Source organism: Schistocerca serialis, chromosome 2 (genome assembly GCF_023864345.2).
Source record: "Schistocerca serialis cubense isolate TAMUIC-IGC-003099 chromosome 2, iqSchSeri2.2, whole genome shotgun sequence".
In the NCBI taxonomy this organism is placed as follows: Eukaryota; Metazoa; Arthropoda; class Insecta; order Orthoptera; family Acrididae; genus Schistocerca; species Schistocerca serialis.
Genome location: NC_064639.1, coordinates 400846614 through 400871126, shown reverse-complemented (window position 1 = coordinate 400871126; position 24513 = coordinate 400846614). Strand labels below are relative to the sequence as shown.

At 39.4% G+C, this 24513-nt stretch overlaps 1 protein-coding gene across 1 annotated transcript in view; it reads left to right on the top strand.

Moving 5' to 3' along the window:
* Positions 1-24513, top strand: part of LOC126457232 (chromodomain-helicase-DNA-binding protein 7-like) — a 311277-nt gene that overhangs the window by 186600 nt on the left and 100164 nt on the right. The window contains exons 27-28 of the mRNA XM_050093361.1: positions 2399-2614; positions 7104-7437. Of these exons, the coding sequence (XP_049949318.1) occupies positions 2399-2614; positions 7104-7437 (550 nt within the window). The remainder of the gene's footprint in view (positions 1-2398; positions 2615-7103; positions 7438-24513) is intronic.

The following is a 24513-nucleotide window of genomic DNA, read 5'->3' as shown; positions in this document are numbered from 1 at the left end:
AAGTACAGTAACTCTGTATGCCCCCTCCAAACAACATGCCACACTGCCTCACATGGTCACGTGATGCCCCACTAAGCATGAAATTCCAAACAGAAATGAGACAAAAGGTGTATGAGCAGAACAAACACCAAACATCAGCATCCTACGTCGTCATACGCACAGTAATGCCTATCTTCTGGTGCACTCTGGCAACTACTGAAATGAACCTGTTTCTAACAGATTGCGGGAAAATATTGCGAATGGTGATTTAAAGACTTTATTTTAAAAGTAAATTTCGTTTCCCCCTAAGATGAATTATGTTAGTGTGAGAATATGCGATGAATTTCTTAAGCCTTTGACTCTCATTCAAAACTTACCAATTTGAGGACCATCCACTTAAAAAAATTGTGTCCAGTCAGACATTCATGACCGGACATTTATGTCGTCATTTAAATTTTACTGACACATTTGTGTTAGTTGCTTTCCTTGTGCTATACTATATGTGTATTAATTTAAGCCATGAACTTCTCCTATTTGTGTATTTCGACTTCTTGACAGTGATGTTGCTATTGGCTGACAACACCAAGTGTCGTATGCTCCTAATATCTGCTGTCATTTGCTGATGTGATAAGGTGACTTGAGCTGTGATTGGCTGCCAAGAGCACATCACAGTCTTGATTTCAGCGCTTCGGATACTAACACACTGTATTTGGAATTCATATTTATGCTTTTGTAATGTGAAAATATGCAGCATGCATGTTGCTGTGCATCGAAGATATTTTCAGAACACATGTTTTTTTTTTTCTTTTTATGGGTTTCAGTCCCTAAAGTGCAGATAAGTTCTACACCAGAGGATAAGTATACTGTCTCTTTAACACAGAGAAAGTGTATTTTTAACTGGGAAAGCTGGGAAAAATCAGGGATATTTTTTTCTTTTTTTCCCCCTGTCCACTTACCCCGTTTTAAGTCATGTCGGTGATGATTTTACTTAAATTTTTACCAAGTATACTGTTGTCGGGCAGAAAGAGCACAAGAATAAAAAAAACAGTCACTTTGCTCTTTCAGTCAGTTGTTTGCATACAAAAGACTGTTAACCAATAAGATAAAATTTGCTCTGATCCTATGGATACATACAATCTTCATTATATAAGCTTATTTATCTTTTGGCACATATTGTACAACATGATTATTAGGATTTCTTGGTTATTTACTATTGTTAAGACAAAAGAAAACATGCCTAAGCGTAATAGAAGTGGTGGTAGTCATTATAATTTAGGAAGAAATATTATACAACTCAACCAAAGCAAGGAAGGTATCAACACTAGTGAAAAAGTTTTTCCTCTGGCAAAAGATAAATACAAATGTAGAACAGTAAGTAGCTTAGAACGGAAGTTGGTTCTCGGGCTACCCATTTCAAAAAGAATAATTTGCAGAACGGAAAATAGTCAATGGTAGAATTAATCATTTGGAATTTGGTGTTATCCAAGGATGTTAATAATGAAGAAAAAAGCTGAAGTAGAAAGTGAAGGGGGATTGGAAAGTAAAGATGATTAAAGAAAGTTACTGAGTACCACTATTTGAAAGTCCTGGCTAGCAGCACTTGCGCTGTAAGATCCAAAAATAAATCTTACCTTGGCCAGATTAAGGAAGTGAAAAAATAAAGATGAATAAAAAGATTAGAATGTGCAGTGAAGATTGAGGAGGACATTGGCCGTAGTGTTGGTGTGGAGGTGCAAAAAAATTAGATCTGAATATACGGAAGTGGACAGCACTGAAATAGGTGAGAGACTGATGACTGTACAACATAGTATTTATTTTGAGAGCAACCAGTTAGTTTTGAAGATCACAAAGTGCAATAATTGACATGAGTAAGAGACACGTGTAATAATCTCACAAAAACACACACACACACACACACACACACACACACACTTGTTAACTATCAAGAAATTTTAGTTTGAAGTAATGACATCTTGAAAGAAATAGAAGATTTACTTATCTGAAGGCTTAGTAAGATGTCACAATTGGAGAACAATGGTATTATGTGCTTTTCTTCCCATTCACATGTAGCTACAAGAAGCAGAGATAGATAATTTACTTACATATGTGATCCTTTTACACTCCTCCTTTTCATCCTCTGGAACTATGACTATAATAACTTCTCTACAGTTTATAAGACAGTTCAGTTTCTATGGTATTTGCATAAACGAAATTAAGAAAGAAAGGTGCATTGCAGCATTACAGAAAAAGCTGTGTTGGTATAATTTTTCTTCCAAATAACATACTGCACTTGCCTGTTTCACTCGTAATATAAATTCTGGTCTGTCTGAATTAACCCTTATGCAGCAGTGTGTGGCATGGCTTAGGTAGAGCACCTATTGATAGGCACCCTGTGTTCCCCGGGACTTGATGTTCACAGTGCCTTGCCGATATACCCACCCTATTGTGATCAGCCCCCTGTCCCTTGGTGGGACTCAGATGCAGATAGGTCCCTTCTGGTGGGTACCTACAAACACGGTTATGAATGCTACCCTGCTATGAGAAACGACCCGGCACTTGGTTTCCTCGCACGCTGTGGCCCTGATGTTGGCTCTGCTATGCTGATGCTTGGCAATGCTGATAATAACACAAGAGTGTAAGTATAGTGAAATTGCATGGCCCATCTGACCTATTTTAGGTTAAAGCTTCTGTGTGAGTGCTGTAATCGATAATTGCTTCACCCATAGTCACCAAACTTCGACTTTTAGTATTAATAGAAAGTGCATCTTTTATGTTAGTCTTTTTTCATATTTTTAACTTTCAATGAGTTGTATATAATTGATTCTTTCTTGGAACTTCAATGTCGTGGCGAATATGTATCAAGCTACTTTTGTGTTTACTGGGACAATAGTATAAGGCTGTGTAATTACTGATTGCAAAAACACACAAAATTTAATATAAGAAGTATATTTTGTGAATAATTTTGTGCTCTTACAACAATTAGTTACTTCTGTTAAATTTTCCATCATTCACGTTACTATTAATGTTGTAGTTGTTAACATTACATATTAATGTAAAGACAAACTGCCAAAGGCCGAGTATTGTGTTCTGTATTACTAGTTCCACTCTACACGTTGGAACATCTTGGGATTTCCATTGCCCTAATGGCAACACATGAAAGGTTTAAAGGTCTGCTCTGAATTATTATTGACACAGCATTATCCCAATGGCATTTGGGACTATTCTGTGTTCATAATGATGCTAAGAGGAGCTTTGAACCATTAATGTGGTGCTATTAGGACAGTGAACATCTGCTGGTGCAATCATTTGTAGAGTGAAACTATGAATAAAGAATATAATACGCAGCGTCTGAAGGTGTAACTCTTTATGAATTCTTAACGGTCACTATGTCCCCAGCAAGTGATGCTTGATTTGCTACTGTGGTATATGGGTTCACCGGACGTACGTACGTGTGTGTGCGCGCGTGTGTGTGTGTGTGTGTGTGTGTGTGCGTGCGTGTAAACTGTCTGGTGTGCGCGCACACACACACACACACACACAGCGAGCGAGAGAGACAGAGACAGAGAGAGAGAGAGAGAGGGGGGGGGGGGGCATTCTGAAAGATCTAAGGCACTCAACTTGCCTTAAGGAGTATGGCAGCTCAGATCCCTAACTGGCCATCCACATTAAAGTTTTCTGTGGTTTCTCTAAATTGTTGTGAGAAGAACATGGCCAATTTCCACATCCTTCTCCACTCTGTGCTTTTGCCTGTCATCCATCACTTGATGATCTCATCGTAGACAAGACATTAAATCCTAATCTTCCTTCCTTCCATTAGTGTTAATTGTATATCAGTAAGCAAATGTTACAGAAGTTTCATTTGATTAGTGGCAATAAAAAAATTTCTTGCTTTACGTATTATTTAATTAGAACATGGAGTGCTGTATTACTTATACATAATTGATTCATTTAATAGTTGGGACTGTGTTTGTTTTCCTAATAAATGACAGTGATTTAATCAACATCTGTAGAGAAAAAGCACATTAAAAAGTGATTTATAGAGAAAAGAAGTACAGAATTTTTTTAAAAAAATAGTGATGATTGAACTAGTTTCTCCTTATTCTATAGCTTTACTTAACTGCACTGTTCTTGTAACCAGAAGAACTTCGTTTGTCTCCATTTGTAAACTGAAGGGGGCAGGTTGGGGGGCGGCGGCAAGAGGGAGTAAACGTACAATACTTTGTGTGTGTGTTTTTTCCAGTAAGATGAAATATCATTCTTGTGTATCCAGAACATGACATTGGAATATAAAGCTTATATTGTGTCCAATGACATTATGCAGTTGTGTGGAGAAAATGTATTTTTCTTAGTAATAGTAGTAGTAGTAGTAGTAGTAATAGTAATAGTAGTAACAATAATAATAACAACTTATCTGAAACCTAAAGATCAAGCAGACACAGGAAACCCAGCTAAATATTGCCCCATAACATGCCTACCAACAATATACAAAATATTAACTTCAATCATTACACCGAAATTAATGACACATACAACACAGAACAAAATTATAAATGAAGAACAAAAAGGCTGTTGCAAAGGAGCACGAGGATGTAAAGAGCAATTGATAATAGATGCAGAAGTGACATATCAAGCTAAAACTAAACAAAGGTCACTACACTACACATGCATTGATTACCAAATAGCTTTTGATAGTGTACCCCACTCTTGGTTACTACAAATGTTGGAAATATACAAAGTAGATCCTAAATTGATACAGTTCCTAAACATAGTAATGAAAAATTGGAAAGCCACACTTCATATCCAAACAAATTCAAATAATATCACATCACACCCAAAACAGATTAAGCGTGGAATATACCAAGGAGACTCATTAAGTCCTTTCTGGTTCTGCCTTGCTCTGAACCCACTATCCAACATGCTAAATAATACAAATTATGGATACAATATTACTGGAACATACCAACACAAAATCACACATTTGCTATACATGGATGATCTAAAACTACTGGCAGCAACAAATCAACAACTCAACCATTTACTAAAGATAACAGAAGTATTCAGCAATGATATAAATATGGCTTTTGGAACAGACAAATGTAAGAAAAATAGCATAGTCAAGGGAAAACACACTAAACAAGGTTATTACATATTGGATAACCACGACGACTGCGCATAGAAGCGATGGAAAAAACAGATGCCTATAAATATCTAGAATACAGACAAAAAAATAGGAATAGATAATACAAATATTAAAGAATAACTAAAAGAAAAATATAGACAAAGACTAAAAAAAAAAAAAAAAAAAAAAAAAAAAAAAAAAAAAAATACTGAAAACAGAATTGACAGCAAGAAACAAGACAAAAGCTATAAATACTTATGCTATACCATTTGGAGTAGTGAAATGGAGTAATACAGACCTAGAAGCTCTCAATACACTTACACAATCACAATGCCACAAATATAGAATACATCACATACATTCAGCAACAGAAAGATTCACATTAAGCAGAAAGGAAGGAGGAAGGGGATTTATCGACATAAAAAACCTACATTATGGGCAGGTAGACAATTTAAGAAAATTCTTTATAGAACGAGCAGAAACCAGCAAAATACACAAAGCAATCACTCATATAAATACATCGGCTACACCACTGCAATTTCATAACCACTTCTACAACCCTTTAGATCACATAACATCAACAGATATGAAGAAAGTAAATTGGAAAAAGAAAACACTACATGGCAAGCACCCGTATCAACTAACACAGCCATACATCGATCAAGACGCATCCAACACATGGCTAAGAAAAGGCAATATATACAGTGAGATGGAAGGATTCATGATTGCAATACAGGATCAAACAATAAACAACAGATATTACAGCAACCATATTATTAAAGATCCCAATACCACAACAGGTAAATGCAGACTTTGCAAACAACAAATAGAAACAGTAGATCACATCACAAGCGGATGTACAATACTAGCAAATACAGAATACCACAGAAGACATGACAATGTAGCAGATATAATACATCAACAACTTGCCATACAACATAAACTAATAAAACAACATGTTCCCACATACAAGTATGCACCACAAAATGTACTGGAGAATGATGAATACAAATTATACTGGAACAGAACCATTATAACAGATAAAACAAGACCACATAACAAACCTGACATCATACTCACCAATAAAAAGAAGAAATTAACACAACTAATCGAAATATCCATACTCAATACAACAAATATACTGGAGAAGAAATTGAAAAATACATCCAACTGGCCGAAGAAGTCAAGGACATGCGGCATCAGGATAAAGTTGACATCATACCAATTATACTATCAACTACAGGAGTCATAACACACAATATCCACCAGTGCATCAACGCAATACAGCTACATCCAAACTTATATATACAACTACAGGAATCTGTAATTATTGATACATGTTCAATTACCCGAAAGTTCCTAAATGCAATGTAACATATACCGTACAGTTAAAAGGAAGTCACGCTTGATCAAGGTCTGCATCACTTTCCATTTTTAACCAGACATAACGTCTGAGAAAGGAAAGAAATAATAATAATTATTATTATTTACTACTGCCTGCTTCACAATAACTTTTTAGCAGATGGGATGGACAGTTATTAAAAAAAAAAAAAAAGAAAAGAAACTTCTGTTATCCCCTTTTTTATTATTTAAATTTTATAGTATTGAACTGTAATATTGGATTTATTTAGTTAATTTTTAAATTTGATAACATAGTGAAAATTTAATCACAGTTCAAATTTTTCATGACTCATTACTGATAAGAGACTTGTGCCCCCTCCCCCCAATACTGTTAACTCTCTCTCTCTCTCTCTCTCTCTCTCTCTCTCTCTCTCTCTTTGTCTGTCTACATGTTTGTAGTAAACTCTGCATCCACCTACTGTCACTAAATTGATCAACATAGAATTGATGAAACTTATGTTGTATAAATTAATAATGATGCTGTCCTAATATAGCATCTGTCTCTGTAAAATCTCTTGCTGCTCTTTTCTTATGTTACAATTGCGTTATGGTAAAGCTCTTTGTAAGTGTTATTGTTATTCTGATTTTCATCATTATTGTTCAGTGTTGATGATGACTCTGGAAGACTGACAGATGAAGATGAAACTGCAGAGGGAGAATCTTCAGTCTTGAGAGATAATCTTGGTGAGACTATGCTCGCAGATGGATGCCATGAAGTCAATTCTGTACCAACTCCTGATCAGACAGAGTCTGCATCATCATCCCTAGAACATACCAGTCATGCAATGAAGGATGAAAGCAAAGTTCCACCAGATGATGATCCAAGTAAACTACAGTGGCCATCAATGGTGGACCTCAACAATAGGCTCCGTCGTGTAATTACGTCGTATCAGCGCAACTTCAAGAAGGAAGAAATGAAGATGGCTCAAAAAGCTAAGGTATGTTGACAAAACATGTCATTTTAAGAGTCTGCTGTGTATGAGAATAGCTTGTTAGTGTCTGCAGTAGCTGATGGAGTAAACATGTGTTTAATTGTGAAGTACATATGAAACTTGCTTCTGTGTAGTTTGATTGAGCAGTGTGTTAACTTTTTGTCTTTTGAGTTTTATTAGCTGTGTAGATGTTTTCTCAAGTACTGTAGAGTATATCATATTTATAGTTTACGTATAAAGTTGTGTTATTAGTTCATGCATCCAGTAAAGTAAATTTAATAAATGTAACTTGATATATATATATTTGAAGTTGTTGAGAGCTTTTGCATTTTATTGTCAAATTTCTCTTTGTTGAAACCTGTATGCTATTGTTTGCTGTTTGATTCCCTATGAATAATCTGAAGACATTGATATTGCTTGTTTTGATATTCTGCCAATAAAAATACGGGACTAATATATTGCCACAGTATTCAGATGTCACGAAATGAAAATTGCGTTCAGCCATTTCTTTTAGTAGTTATTTCTCTGTGCAGTTTCTTATTTTTAGAGGGGGAGGGCCGGGGGGGGGGGGGGGGGGGGTGGGGGGGGTTGGAGAGAGAGAGAGAGAGAGAGAGAGAGAGAGAATATGTCCAACTGGTAAGGTCATTTTGAAGTTTTACTCTCGGTGCACATCTGGTAATAATGTAAACAATGAGATCAGGGGCTGCAAAAGCGATTGCCGAAGAAGTTGTTCTAACAATTGAAATACACAGGAAAAAAAAAATTAAAGTGACTGAAGAAATTAGTCTAGAACAACTACTTAGGCAATCTTGCTTTTGAGCATGATTCATCAGATTCATTATACGAGATGCTGACCGCAGAGTAGCACATCAAAATGCTTCAGATGTGACTTTCATCTCACTATCTCTTTCTCTATATACCCCCCCCCCCCCCCCACCCACACACACACGCGCGCACACACACACACACACACACACACACACACACACACACACACACACACACACACACAGGAGACCACGACCACAGTCTATTGTTGCTGAGGCCCCATGTGTGTGTGCGCGAGTTGGATTTGCGCACATGCCTTCTATTTCCAACTAAGGCATTGTTGGCTAAAAGCTCACTTCCTGTCAGTCATTTTGTTGTGTCTATCTGCAACTCAGCATCTTCGCTATATGGTGAGTGGCAAATATCCTTTGTTAGATTCCATTTTGGATTTTCCATTATCTGTTTTTTGTGCATTACACAATTCATTGAGGTACCAAGTTGAATGAGTTAATTATTCTTTATTCAGGTTTGAGCAATATGAGACCGCCTCATTTAGTCAGCAATATAGTCCTGGAGATACCAGTATCACACACTGCCCTCCCCCCCCCCCCCCCCCCCCCCCTCTCTCTCTCTCTCTCTCTCTCTCTCTCACTCTCACTCACTCACTAAACAGCTTTGAATGTGTCCATTCATCTATACTGGGAGCTTCAAAAGTTGAAAGTTATCGAAAGGTTATTTTGCTAGCAATTGTCTTGCATTCTGAAGTACCAATGTATGCCCCCTAACCTGTTCACAGCATAAATATTCTAGTACAAGAAATTCATCTGTATACCCATTTGGGAGAATGGCTTATCCACAGCCTAAGGGTTGTTCCCGGAATGACTCTTCCACTCACAAGGGAACCTCCCCATCGCAACCCCCTCAGATGTAGTTATAAGTTGGCACAGTGGATAGGCCGTGAAAAACTGAACACAGATCAATCGAGAAAACAGGATGAAGTTGTGTGGAACTATGAAAAAAATAAGCAAAATATACAAACTGAGTAGTCTATATGCAAGATAAGCAACATCAAGGATACTGTGAACTCAGGAGTGCCGTGGTCCCGTGGTTAGCGTGAGCAGCTGCGAAACAAGAGGTCCGTGGTTCAAGTCTTCCATCGAGTGAAAAGTTTTTATTTTCAGACAATTATTATCTGTCTGTCCGATGCGATCACTTTTTTGGGAGTGATTATCACATCCACAAGAAATCTTTTTACCCATTCGCCAAGTGTACAAGTTAGGTGGGTCGACAACATATTCCTGTCATGTGACGCTCATGCAGTCACCATTGTCGTATAGAATATATCAGACGTGTTTTCATGTGGAGGAATCAGTTGACCTGTGACCTTGCGATCAAATGGTTTCAGTTCCCATTGGAGACGCACGTCCTTTCGTCTACTAATCGCACGGTTTTGCGGTGCGGTTGCAAAACACAGACACTAAACTTCTTACAGTGAACAGAGGCGTCAATGAACGAACAGACAAATCATAGCTTTGCGAAAATAAAGAAACTAAACTTTTCGCTCGAGGGAGGATTTGAACCATGGACCTCTCGTCCCGCAGCTGCTCACGCTAACCACGGGACCATGGCGCTCCAGAGCTCGCATTATCTTAGATGTTGCCAATCTTGTGCATTGACTACTCAGTTTGTATATTTTGCTAATTTTTTCATAGTTCCACACAACTTCTTCCTGTTTTCTCGATTGATCTGTGTTCAGTTTTTCAAGGCCAATCCACTGCGTCAACTCATAACTAAATCTGAGGGGGTGCGATGGGGAGGTTCCCTTGTCAGCAGTGTGATGTTCATCGCAACTGAATTAAAATGTATACACTTCAGCAGAGTGCAAGAGTTGTTCCAGTATTGATGTTGTCGTACTGGCATACAAAGCTGCATTTCAGCTGACGAGTGACACTAGTACCTCAGATGGTTTACTCTATATAAAAAAGTGGACATTACTCTTGATGTTGAAAGGAATAGATAAATTTACTTCAGATGTCTGTTCAGTGTCTGACACGTTAATGAAAACTTTCTTGAAATAATCTAGACTAATATCTCAAGTTCTCATCTTTTTCTTTTTTCACACGCCACTCCTCTCGCTTGGTCCCCTCTAACTTTCATTTATACCATATTTCTATGCATTGTGTAAAATCCTTCAAAATATTCCTTCGTAAAACTATAAATTTGTACTCAGATAAGGCTGTTGCTTGGTTGTAATCGTGCCTTCAGTTTAAGCTTAACTCAGGCCTCTAAAACTTTGTTTGTCAGTGGCAAGTGTCTTTTCTTCCTCTAATAACTCGCAAATCTTTGTCTGAATCAAACAATGGAAAATCCAGGCTGGAATGATGACAACATTATGAAAAGGATAGATTGGTACACACAATATAGTGGAAATGTTGGGTCACAGACAGGCACAACAAAAATACTGCTATACAAGTAGGCTTTCAGCCACAAAACCTTCTTCTTGTAAATTAGTCCACAAAAGACCACTGTCTCTGGCTGCTGAGGTTGCTTGTTTCCGTAAAGAAACAGTAATATATTTAATTAGCAGTGAATTTAATTCTACTCCCACGTGTATGAATCTTAATATTCTGAAAACCATTGCCAACATGATCTGCAGAGGCAGCCTTAACTAAAATAAAATGGCACCTCTCTAATTCTGTACAGGCAACACTCAATTAATAACAACACACATTTTCAAAATACAAACATGTATCTCATAGAATGAGATTTTCACTCTGCAGCAGAGTGTGCGCTGATATGGAACTTCCTGGCAGACCAAAACTGTGCGCCCGACCGAGACTCGAACTCGGGACCTTTGCCTTTCGCGGGCAAGTGCTCTACCATCTGAGCTACCGAAGCACGACTCACGCCCGATACTCGCAGCTTTACTTCTGCCAGTATCTCGTCTCCTACCTTCCAAACTTTACAGAAGCTCTTCTGCGAACCTTGCGTGAACTAGCACTCCTGAAAGAAAGCATATAGCGGAGACATGGCTTAGCCACAGCTTGGTGGATGTTTCCAGAATGAGATTTTCACTCTGCAGCGGAGTTTGGAAGGTAGGAGACGAGATACTGGCAGAAGTAAAGCTGTGAATACCAGGCGTGAGTCGTGCTTCGGTAGCTCGGATGGTAGAGCACTTGCCCGCGAAAGGCAAAGGTCCCGAGTTCGAGTCTCGGTCAGGCGCACAGTTTTGGTCTGCCAGGAAGTTTCATGTATCTCATAGCCTATTGTGTAAATGTAAATCTCTGAAATTCCAGTAGAATGTTAATAATTTAAGAGTAAAGGCAACATCTCACCTAATAGTAAGTGCATTGAGTTGTTAACAAGTAAACTTCATCACATGGGTTTCTCAAATTCCACTAACTAAACTCATTTGCTCCCCTTTTTATTATGAGGGTATCACTAAAACAGCCACGGGTACCGGTATCTCATTATTGGTCTCCAACTTGTCCAATTCTGCTGGTCCCCCTCCCCTTCTGATTGTCATATGTGGTCCCTGCGTTAGCTTTCTCAAATGAATTTTTCCAACCAGTGCTTAACTCTCTCTTGTTCTTTTAAGGCAAAGGAACCACATAAGAGGGTTGATTCTGTCAACTTCCTAACCAGCTTGTTCTATTGTTACTTGCTAAAGAGAGATTTTTTTACATGTTTCTATAATAATGTAGTGGTTTTTTTTTTGTAGACATTTCTTTGTAGTGTTGAACATTCCAGGATATCACTACATTTATTTAGTGTTGGGTATATTGTTCTTGGTATGACTCAGCAGTGATTCAACTGCTTTGCTGGCAAGCTCTGTTTTCTTGGTTAAGCAAAATCTCTATAAGCAAGCTGTGTGTGTGTGTGTGTGTGTGTGTGTGTGTGTGTGTGTGTGTGTGTGTGTTTGTTGTTGTTGTTGAGGGGGTTGGGGGGTTATTCATAATCACCTTCCCTACTGATGTTAAGAATTTTGTAAAATATTGGAATTGTGCTTATGTGTAGTTAGTAAGCTAAATGTTGTTTGTCATGTATTATGTGCTTCTAGTAAAATATAGATTCTGCTGCATGATTTGATGGAACATTTCCCATTTTGTAAAAGCCCACGAATTCTTTTTTTCAGCATTGTGAAGGGAAAAAAATGAAAACACTTGTGATGTCAGAAATGTCTTCTTAATAAAGCAAAAATATATCAAGGTGTCAACAGTTTGATCTACTCGAAAGAAATATTATTTTCTTGTTTGCTTGTGTGTTTTGTGCCATTCAGTGCTGTTTTTAGAAACCTTAAATGATGGCCAATGCTTAGATATTGGTGACAACATGAATATTTGTCCACACGTGCATTTAATAAAGACGCGTCTGTAGGGTAGACTGCTCCTCCACTTTGACAGTGGCTGAAGCTGATATTGTCATGTTATTGCCGATTCCTTGCAATTTCACAAAGCAAGTAAGCATACACCTGCTTCAATATCACCATAATACTTGTGAAGATGTAGGATGAAAGAAAAATTAAAAGGAAATGGTGGAATTGTTACAAAAGTTATATATGTTGTTGTGTCTATAGAGAGACCATGTGTTTCTCACACTCACTGACAAAGCTAAAAGGAAAAGAAAAGGATGAGGAAGACAGATCTATGAGATTATCGTGGCTTGAGATAAATGCTATTGGATATGCACAAGATATAACAGTCATAACTCATTTCGTGGTTTTTAAACCTATTCAAGCAGTGACAGTCTTTAACGTATCAACTGTTAGCCTTGTACATGTAAGTGCTCAGTCTGTATACCTCCAGTGCTACCCATGTATATATATGATAGGAACTGGTCGAAGCAGGAATGTTATCTTATATATCCATTTCAAACATTTCTTATTAAATGGTGGATATGTAGTTACAGGACATTGCTATTAGTGCCTGAAACTGTTCATACGAGTGGACTAATACCGGTTTTCTTATTTCATTCACAATGGGAGAAACTATTTGAAAGCTGCACTTCTTCAGCCTCAGAGCTGGTGTTGAACTGTGGTTAGCATCTGTTTCTAGGGTATTTCGAGGTGTGGAAGTGCATGCTGTTGAGGAAAGATATGGAAAGTATTCTTCTAAAAAGTGATCATAAGAGTGCAATCTCTTTTACTTCATTTGCTAGTGAAGGAACTGACCTTATTCTTGCCTTTTGGTACCCTTGGTGTGAGAATAATTTATCTCATTTTCCAGCATCAAGAAGTAGAATAGTTTGACAACAGTGATAAATGACAGAATTCTCCTTGTGGAAAAAAATGTGGTTGGCAGTTCTGTGGACAGTTTTCAGTGCTACAGAAGAACCTGAATTTCATATTTGACAATTTTGATAAAGCAAGTTCAACTGTATATAACTTGCTTGCAGAAAAAAAGTCCTCTAAGAGTTTTTCTTCAAGGGACTAGTCGCGATCATTGTAGAAGAAAATAATAGGTACTACAATGACAGTTTTGAGAGTAGTACTCTATATGACAAAAGCTGTAAGAGTGCTTGTAAAGATAATTGTGTAACTGATATATTACGTGGTAGTAACTCTTCACACGATAGGAACTAAAGAACTGAGCTAACCTGATGATTATTGGTCAAGGGATTCTCCCCTCAGAAGGTTGGTTTTTAGGAATTAATACCTTGTTATAGATAGTTGTTACACTGCCTGCTGCATTATTATAACAGCAGCATTCTGACTCAAGATGACTGACTGTACTAAATAAGTAAATTGCTTGGTTCGAAAGATTTCAGAACTACGATCACCTCTTTCTGTAGTCTCTGCATTTACAAAATCTTCAGTTGCGAGAGGGAAGGTTTGCTTCCAAGCAGTAGATTCTATCCAAAGGAAATACTTTTTGGAATAAAATCTTTTATTCTGTATGATTAAAATTTTAGTTCATTTTGGTGAAAAGACTGCTACACTATACTGAAGACTATTTGGGGAAGATGGACTATTGTGACACTTCCGATGCAATATTTGGGATGAGGACTCACACTATATGTTTATTAACCTCCTCCAGTTGTTGTTGTGGTCTTCAGTCCTGAGACTGGTTTGATGCAGCTCTCCATGCTACTCTATCCTGTGCAAGCTTCTTCATCTCCCAGTACCTAATGCAACCTACATCCTTCTGAATCTGCTTAGTGTATTCATCTCTTGGTCTCCCTCTACGATTTTTACCCTCTACGCTGCCCTCCAATACTAAATTGGTGATCCCTTGATGCCTCAGAACATGTCCTACCAACCGATCCCTTCTTCTGGTCAAGTTGTGCCACAAACTTCTCTTCTCCCCAATCCTATTCAATACTTCCTCATTAGTTATGTGATCTACCCCATCTAACCTTCAGCATTCTTCTGTAGCACCACATTTCAAAAGCTTCTATTCTCTTCTTGTCCAAACTATTTATCGTCCATGTTTCACTTCCATACTTGGCTACACTCAATACAAATACTTACAGAAATGACTTCCTGACACTTAAATCTATAGTCGATGTTAACAAATTTCTCTTCTTCAGAAACGCTTTCCTTGCCATTGCCAGCCTACATTTTATATCCTCTCTACTTAGACCATCATCAGTTATTTTGCTCCCCAAATAGCAAAACTCCTTTACTACTTTAAGTGTCTCATCTCCTAATCTATTACCCTCATCATCACCCGACTTAATTCGACTACATTCCATTATCCTCGTTTTGCTTTTGTTGATGTTCATCTTATATCCTCCTTTCAAGACACTGTCCATTCCATTCACCTGCTCTTCCAAGTCCCCTGCTCTCTCTGACAGAATTACAATGTCATCGGCGAACCTCAAAGTTTTTATTTCTTCTCCATGGATTTTAATACCTACTCCGAATTTTTCTTTTGTTTCCTTTACTGCTTGCTCAATATACAGATTGAATAACATCGGGGAGAGGCTACAAACCTCCTCCAGTACTTGAATGAAAAACACCAAATGCAGCCTGTATAGCTCGCATGAAGAAAAAATGTATTTTGACACTGGAGGGCAAACTATAAAAAGAAATATTTAAAATTTTTATCAACAAACAGTGTTGCAGCTTTGAAGTGACAGCACAAAAGAGACGTTTATGGTGGATACATACCGTGCTGCCAGAATGATTAACTGAGAAAATGAACTGAAAAACTTATTCAGAATAATTTGTTCCTGAGTGTGTGTTGCATTATGAACCAATGGGTTTAGCAATAAAGGGTGGCATTTTTGTAGTTTAATGGAATGTGTTTGCAAAACTGTGAAGTGGATGCAGTAATTTCCTTTCTTACACCTTGTACAAGGCATGTAAGGGACATGGTTTTATCAAAAAAAGTTAGTTGCAGTTGGTAATTACATAATTATCATCTCTGAGTTACAAAAGCACCCTGTAAAATTGGCAAATTATTTATATCACAATTGCAATGAAAATGTGTGTACTGAAAATAAAAAGAAATAGTGCCCCAGAAACTAACTGGTAGTTTGTCATAACAAATTGTATTGAGCATTGAAGCACGAGACCATCAAATTAAGTGGTAGGTCTTGGTGAGCGGTCATTTCACAAATCAGTTTGTCAGTCTCTTTTGATTTTGAGTTTAACATACCATATTTTTTATTTCTCATCAAATATTCTTTCAAAATTATCTGGTTTTAGTTTATTTTAGTGCAAATGAATGGGAGAATGGAGAAGTAACCCTTCTTTCATGTTCAAATTCCAAACAATATTCATATTCAGCAGCATGTTTAGATGTTACTATTACAAAATAGTTCTGCCTCCTTTCATTAAATAATTTTTCTTAACAATTTTAAACTTTGCAGTACTTGTGTGTCAATTTCACATAAGTATCTTGAAATCACACTGGCTTAGTCTTCATTATGGAGCCAATAAATGCAACATGCCTCTCATGTGAAGTAACTAAAAGCACATGAAAGGCTGATTTTACTCTACAGTGTGTTACACTCCATGTGGCATTTTATCCCAGGAGTTCATACTATGAAAACAGTTTATATACACCTTATTAGTTAAAGTGGGGGGGGGGGGTTATATCACATGACCCCTCACAGTTTACAAGTATATTACCTCTGGAGACACTTTTCAAGCTTAAAGATTGCAAGTTTCATACCAAAAGTATGAAGACAAAATGGTGTGGGGAGGGGGGGGGGGGGGCGGGGAGAGAGCTAAGATTTAATTATGATGCCAAGCTAAGAATAATGTGGGATTGAGTGAAACATGTTGCTATTTCATAAAGACTACTTTGCAAGGAACCTCATTCCAGTTTTTTGTATGATGTATTTCAAGACAATAAAGACACTGAATCAGCATTCAAAATGTCAGAATGTAAACAGCTGCTTTTTCTTATAAGGGCCCAAGGCCTTTCATCAATGTAATGTGCACAGAGCTCATTAAGTATTTGCTAGAGTTCTCTCTCATTAGGTGACGTGCCCATTCCAGTATGCTATCATCTGCATAAGAGAAAATGTATCATTTTTGTAATTATGATAGAATTGGCCGGATAAAATAATCTACTCATCAAGAGCAGTAGAAGAAAACCTGTATAAAAATTACGAAAATGTGCATACTTCAAAAGCCAGTGGCTCCTGGCAGAAGGTTTGATGTATTGAAGGGAAGGGAAGAGGGACGAAGGAAAAGGACTGACGATGTTAAGGAAATGGTGGGGAGAGTTATGGAAAATTCTCCCTGAACCCTGTGTCAAGGGAGACTTAGTGGATTGTATAAGAAAGACTGAATCAGAATGTGACATGGGGAAAAGGAATGAGAGAAGGAGAAGCTGCCTGGTAGAATGTTGCACAGAGCTCAATTTAACCATTGCTAACACTTAGTTCGAGGATCATGAAAGAATATTACACTGATGGAAATAAATATGGAGAGACAGGAATGTTTCAGATAGATTATATTGTAATAAGACAAAGATTTCAAAACCAAGATTTTAAACTGTAGGACGTTTTGTCAGATTCTCTCTCTCTCTCTCTCTCTCTCTCTCTCTCTCTCTCTCTCTCTCTCTATGATTTCTATTTTTTAAGGCCAACATTAACCCAACATTGAACGAGGGTTAAGCGTTATGGATTTGCTCAGTTAGTTATTGTAGCTTTTGATTAACATTCACTATCATACTAAATGCTAATCTGTATTATTAAAGATTCCTGGCTAGTTTTCTCCTTAATTGTCTACGTAGATATATCACGTTATTGTACTCAAATTGCACACTCCAGCAATATTATTGTTGAGCACAAACAATACTCTGGTTCGGTTCACTCTTGTTATCTGGCTTTACTTTTCTGGTGGGAACAGTGTTTCTAAAACAAAAGCCACTAAGCATGGCATAAACTCGTCTGAATCATTTTTTTGTTGAAGTTGATACTGATATTTTAATATAATAGATTCTTTAGCGAACTGAAAAAATTCATCTCTAATCGAATGCACTGCTACAGTTGTGATGTTTCTACTCTAATCTCATCCCAAAAATATGCTACACAAATTAGTCAGCTCAGATGCTACCCACTCAAACTGGGGATAGACGAAGCATTGTTGTTTGCCAAATCCTATCCTAGAATGGTAGAGATGTGCGACTCTGTACTGAAAACACATCTTCTCTCGTCTTCAAGTAGTAGGTAACACTCTCAACTTTTAACTTGATAAAACTCATCAGCACTTCGACCCTGTTTGCAACACTACATTTTATTATTATGTCAGGTGAATAATGTGAAAATTGTGGCCAGATTATTTTATGACTTATTAAATATTCTGGTCAAGAGTCATTTCTCTCTTGTGTTGCGGGGACTGTTTACTGCTTTTCCTGCCAGATACCACTGCCTCTATAGCTGACTAACTCTTAGCTCCCATCATTCTCATGAGATGTCACTCTAAACACCAGTTAAACATGGAACAGATACCACATGCATTACACAGTCATCATTACTACAAGGGTCACTCCAAAAGAAATGCACATTTTTAAAATCCATCTTTTATTCTACATGTTTGAAAGTTTTACAGTGTGTAGCTACATCCTTTAGGAATAATATTTTCATTTCTCCACATAATCTCCATCCCTCTCAACTGCCTTACGCCATCTTGGAACCAGCGCCTGTATACCTGCACGGTAAAATTCTGGACCAACTGGGGAGCCACTGTTTGGCAGTGTGCACAAGGGAGTCATGATCTTCAAAACTGGTTCCACGAAGAGAGTCTTTCAGTTTCCCAAAGAGGAGATAGTTACATGGAGTGAGGTCAGGACTGTAAGGCGGGTGTTTCAGTGTTGTCCATCCGAGTTTTGTGATCGCTTCCGTGGTTTTTTGACTGACATGTGGCCGTGCATTGTCATGCAACAGCAAAACATCCTTCTTTTGCCAATGTGGTCGAACACGACTCAGTCGAGCTTGAAGTTTCTTCAGTGTTGTCACATATGCATCAGAATTTATGTTTGTTCCACTTGGCATGATGTCCACAAGCAAGAGTCCTTCAGAATCGAAAAACACTGTACCCATAACTTTTCCAGCATAAGGTGTGGTTTTGAACTTTTTTTTTTTTTCTTGGGTAAATTTGCATGATGCCACTCCATTGATTGTTCTTTGTCTGGTGAAAAATGATCGAGCCATGTTTCATCACCTGTCGCAATTCTTCCAAGAAATTCATCTCTACCATTCTCGTACTGTTCCAAAAGTTCGCTGCATACCATTTTTCTTGTTTCTTTGTGAGCCACTGTCAACATCCTGTGAACCCACCTGGCACAAACCTTCAGTATTCTGCAAACACTTCCTTCCCCTATCCCAACGTAGCATAACACTTCGTTCACTGTGATGCATCTGTCAGCAGTCACCAATTTGTTAACACTCTGCACATTGTCTGGAGTGTGTGCTGTACGAGGCCTGCCACTGCGAGGACAATCCTCAACATTGCCATGTCCGCTTTCATCACGTAACCTGCATGCCCACTGACTTAACTGTACTGCGATTGACAGCAGCATCTCCATACACCTTCTTCAACCTCTTGTAGCTATTTCCCACTGTCTCATTTTCACAGCACAAGAATTCTATGACAGCACATTGCTTCTGACGAACGTCAACTGTAGCAGCCATCTTGTAGACGACACACTGTAAAACTTTCACACATGCAGAATGAAAACTGTATTTTTACAAAAATAGTGTGCATTTCTTTTGGAACGACCCTCGTATAAGCTGTATTCCCTCTTGTGAGAATGCTCTTCCACGTGTACTACTTCTAGTGTAAATTGATTACCGTAGAGATTTTCCTCCCAAGAAATCCTTTGCGGCAGACGTATAGACTGTGAGTGAAAGGTTACATTAGAATGCCCTGTGTGAAAGGCCAATCCAAGACCAAATGTTAGAAGCTACAAGAGAATAAAGTGGCCGTTAGTGAGAAGATTGTGTCCCCTGCTTTTGATTCTGCTCATATTGATCGCACTTGATCAAGGTTTAACAACTTCGTAACTTGTATAGCTCAAACTGAGCTAGGTATAACACAGCCAGGTGAATGCAGAATTGTTAGACACAGCTGTGGGCAGGCAAATTAAAAGTAGTAGCGCATGGAGGTCAGGGAGGGTAGGGGGTAGAAAGAGCTTTCAGATACAAGCTTTCCAGTTCGAGGAGAACCTTCAGAACTGCAAAGCTACCAAGAAGGAAGTGAAACCAGCATTTGCAGAGGCCAAAGTAGATCACCACCAAAATTAATATAAACAGAACATTAACAACAAAAGAATGGGGCAAAATCATCTGCCAACTGGCTCGAATGTGGTGTAGAGCTGGTCAGAATATAGACCACTACAGGTGTGTTAAAGATAAGAATTGTCGGTGGCTCCAAGACAGCCAGATAATTCTGGGACATTGGCAAGAGTATTTCAGTGAAATACACAATATTGAATTCCCTCACCCACCACAAGCAAAGACACACTGCGCAACTGCACCAGTTCTGTGATAATAGATGAGGTCAAAGTTGCCCTTAGTAACATGAAAAATGGAAAGGCTGTAGGAGCAGATGACCTTCCTGAAGACATGTGGAAAATTAAGGGACTTAACCCCTTGAACATATAAAATAGAAAGAAACATTCCACATTGGAAAAACATATTAAAAAAGAAAAATGCTGTGATGTACCAAACGAGAAAGGCTGGTAGATAGACACAATAAAAAAACACACACACACACACACACACACACACACACACACACACACACACACACACACACACATCCGCACATATACAGACACAGGTAGACATGTATAGGCAAAGAGTTTGGGCAGAGATGTCAGTCGAGGCGGAAGTACAGAGGCAAAGATGTTGTTGATTGACAACTGATGTAAGAGGGGCGGCAATTTGAAATTAGCGGAGGTTGAGGTCTGGTTGGTAACAGGAAGAGAGGATATATTGAAGGGCAAGTTCCCATCTCCGGAGTTCTGACAGGTTGGTGTTAGTGGGAAGTATCCAGATAACCCGGACGGTTTAACACTGTTCCAAGATGTGCTATCCGTGCACCAAGGCATGTTTAGCCACAGGGTGATCCTCATTAGCAACAAACACTGTCTGCCTGTGTCCATTCATGCGAATGCACAGTTTGTTGCTTCATTCCCACATAGAAGGCTTCACAGTGTAGGCAGGTCAGTTGGTAAATCACGTGGGTACTTTCACGCGTGGCTCTGCTTTTGATCGTGTACACCTTCCGGGTTACAGGACTGGAGTAGGTGGTGGGGGGTGGGTGCATGGGACAGGTTTTCCACCGGGGCCGGTTACAAGGGTAGGAGGAGCCAGAGGGTAGGGAAGGTGGTTTAGGGATTTCATAGGGGTGAACCAAGAGGCTACGAAGGTTAGGTGGAGGGCGGAAAGACACTCTTGGTGGAGTGGGCAGGATTTCATGAAGGATGGATCTCATTTCAGGGCAGGATTTAAGGAAGTCGTATCCCTGCTGGAGAGCCACATTCAGAGTCTGATCCAGTCCCGGGAAGTATCTTGTCATAAGTGGGGCACTTGGGGTGGTTCTGTGGGAGGTTCGGGGTTTGAGGGGATGAGGAAGTGGCTCAGGTTATTTGCTTCTGTACCAGGTCGGGAGGGTAGTTGCAGGATGCGAAAGCTGTTTTCAAGTTGTTGGTGTAATGGTTCAGGGATTCAGGACTGGAGCAGTTTCGTTTGCCACGAAGACCTAAGCTGTAGGGAAGAGATCTTTTGATATGGAATGGGTGGCAGCTGTCATATTGGAGGTACTGTTGCTTGTTGTTGGGTTTGATGTGGACGGATGTATGAAGCTGTCCATTGGACAGATGGAGGTCAACGTCGAGGAGAGTGGCATTAGATTTGGAGTAGGACCAGATGAATCTGATGGAAACAAAGGAGTTGAGGTTGGAGAGGAAATTTTGGAGTTCTTCTTCACTGTGAGTCCAGATCATGAAGATGTCATCAATAAATCTGTACCAAACTTTGGGTTGGCAGGCCTGGGTAACCAAGAAGGCTTCCTCTAAGCGACCCATAAATAGGTTGGCATATGAGGGGCCATCCTGGTAACCATGGCTGTTCCCCTTAATTGTTGGTATGTCTGGCCTTCAAAAATGAAGAAGTTGTGAGTTAGGATGAAGCTGGCTAAGGTAATGAGGAAAGAGGTTTTAGGCAGGGTGGCAGGTGATCGGCGTGAAAGGAACTGCTCCATCTCAGCGAGGCCCTGGACGTGAGGAATATTTGTGTATAGGGAAGTGGCATCAATGGTTACTAGGATGGTTTCCGGGGGTAACTGATCGGGTAAGGATTCCAGGCCTTCGAGAAAGTGGTTGGTGTCTTTGATGAAGGATGGGAGACTGCATGTAATGGGTTGAAGGTGTTGATCTACGTAGGCAGAGATATGTTCTGTGGGGGCCTGGTAACAATGCGGTGGCCGGGATGTTTTGGTTTGTGAATTTTAGGAAGTGGGTAGCAGGTAGGAGTCCAGGGTGTCGGTGGGGTCAGGAGAATGATGGAGTCAGGTGAAAGGTTATGTAGGTGGCCTAAGGTTCTGAGGATTCATTGAAGCTCCTAATGATCCAACTCCCCAAGACACGATCCAATTGAACCCTCCTGGAACAGTTCTTTCCTCCGTCACAGTGGGACCCAGCTCCTCTTCCTCAAAATCACCCTCTCCAAACCTTCCAGGAATTTCTCACTTGCAGCCTTGCCTCTCAATCTTACTTGAAAAACCTTAATCCTACTTCCAACATCACCACAGCTGAAGCCCAGGCTATTCGTGATCTGAAAGCTGACTGATTCATCGTCATTCTTCCGGCTGACAAGGGTTCCACCACCGTGGTACTTGGTCGTTGGGAGTATGTGGCTGAGGGACTGAGTCACCTATCGGACAACACTACATAAAAAGTTTGCCAAGGTAATCCCATTCCTGATGTCCAGCCGGAGCTTCAGGGAATCCTCAGAACCTTAGACCCCCTACAAAACCTTTCGCCTGACTCCATAATCTTCCTGACCCCACAGACACGCCGCACTCCTACCTTCTACCTACTTCCTAAAATTCACAAACCCAAATATCCCGCCCCCCCCCCCCCCCCCATTATAGCTGGTTACCAAGCCCTCACAGAATCTATCTGTGCCTACGTTGATAAACACCTTCAACCCATTACATGCAGTCTCCCATCCTTCATCAAAGACACCAACCACTTTCTCGAACGCCTGAAATCCTTAGCCAATCTGTTACCCCTGGAAACCATCCTTGTAACCATTGATGCCACTTGTTGTTGTTGTGGTCTTCAGTCCTGAGACTGGTTTGATGTAGCTCTCCATGCTACTCTATCCTGTGCAAGCTTCTTCATTTCCCAGTACCTACTGCAGCTTACATCCTTCTGAATCTGATTAGTGTATTCATCTCTTGGTCTCCCTCTATGATTTTTACCCTCCGCGCTGCCCTCCAATACTAAATTGGTGATCCCTCGATGTCTCAGAACATGTCCTACCAACCGATCCCTTCTTCTTGTCAAGTTGTGCCACAAGCTGCTCTTCTCCCCAATTCTATTCAATACCTCCTCATTAGTCATGTGATCTACCCATCTAATCTTCAGAATTCTTCTGTAGCACCACATTTCGAAAGCTTCTATTCTCTTCTTGTCTAAACTATTTATTGTCCACGTTTCACTTCCGGCTACACTCCATACAAATACTTTCAGAAACGACTTCCTGACATTCAAATCTATACTCGATGTTAACAAATCTTTCTTCTTCAGAAACGCTTTCCTTGCCATTACCAGTCTACATTTTATATCCTCTCTACTTCGACCATCATCAGTTATTTTGCTCCCCAAATAGCAAAACTCCTTTACTATTTTAAGTGTCTCATTTCCTAATCTAATTCCCTCAGCATCAGCCGACTAATTCGACTACATTCCATTATCCTCGTTTTGCTTTTGTTGATGTTCATCTTATATCCTCCTTTCAAGACACTGTCCGTTCTGTTCAACTGCTCTTCCAAGTCCTTTGCTGTCTCTGACAGAAATACAATGTCATCGGCGAACCTCAAAGTTTTTATTTCTTCTCCATGGACTTTAATACCTACTCCAAACTTTTCCTTTGTTTCCTTTACTGCTTGCTCAATATACAGATTGAATAGCATCGGGGAGAGGCTACAACTCTGTCTCACTCCCTTCCCAGCCACTGCCTTCCTTTCATGTCCCTCGACTCTAATAACTGCCATCTGGTTTCTGTACAAATTGTAAATAGCCTTTCGCTCCCTGTATTTTACCCCTGCCACCTTCAGAATTTGAGAGAAAGTATTCCAGTCAACATTGTCAAAAGCTTTCTCCAAGTCTACAAATGCTAGAAACGTAGGTTTGCCTTTCCTTAATCTTTCTTCTAAGATAAGTCGTAGGGTCAGTATTGCCTCACGTGTTCCAACATTTCTACGGAATCCAAACTGATCTTCCCCGAGGTCAGTTTCTATCAGTTTTTCCATTCGTCTGCAACGAATTTGCGTTAGTATTTTGCAGCTGTGGCTTATTAAACTGATAGTTCGGTAATTTTCACATTTGTCAACACCTGCTTTCTTTGGGATTGGAATTATTATATTCTTCTTGAAGTCTGAGGGTATTTCGCCTGTCTCGTACATCTTGCTCACCAGACGGTAGGGTTTTAGTTACCTATACACAAATATCCCTCACGTCCAGGGCCTCGCTGAGATGGAGCACTTCCTTTCACGCCAATCACCTGCCACCCTACCTAAAACCTCTTTCCTCATTACCTTAGCCAGCTTCATCCTAACTCACAACTTCTTCATTTTTGAAGGCCAGACATACCAACAATTAAAGGGAACAGCCATGGGTACCA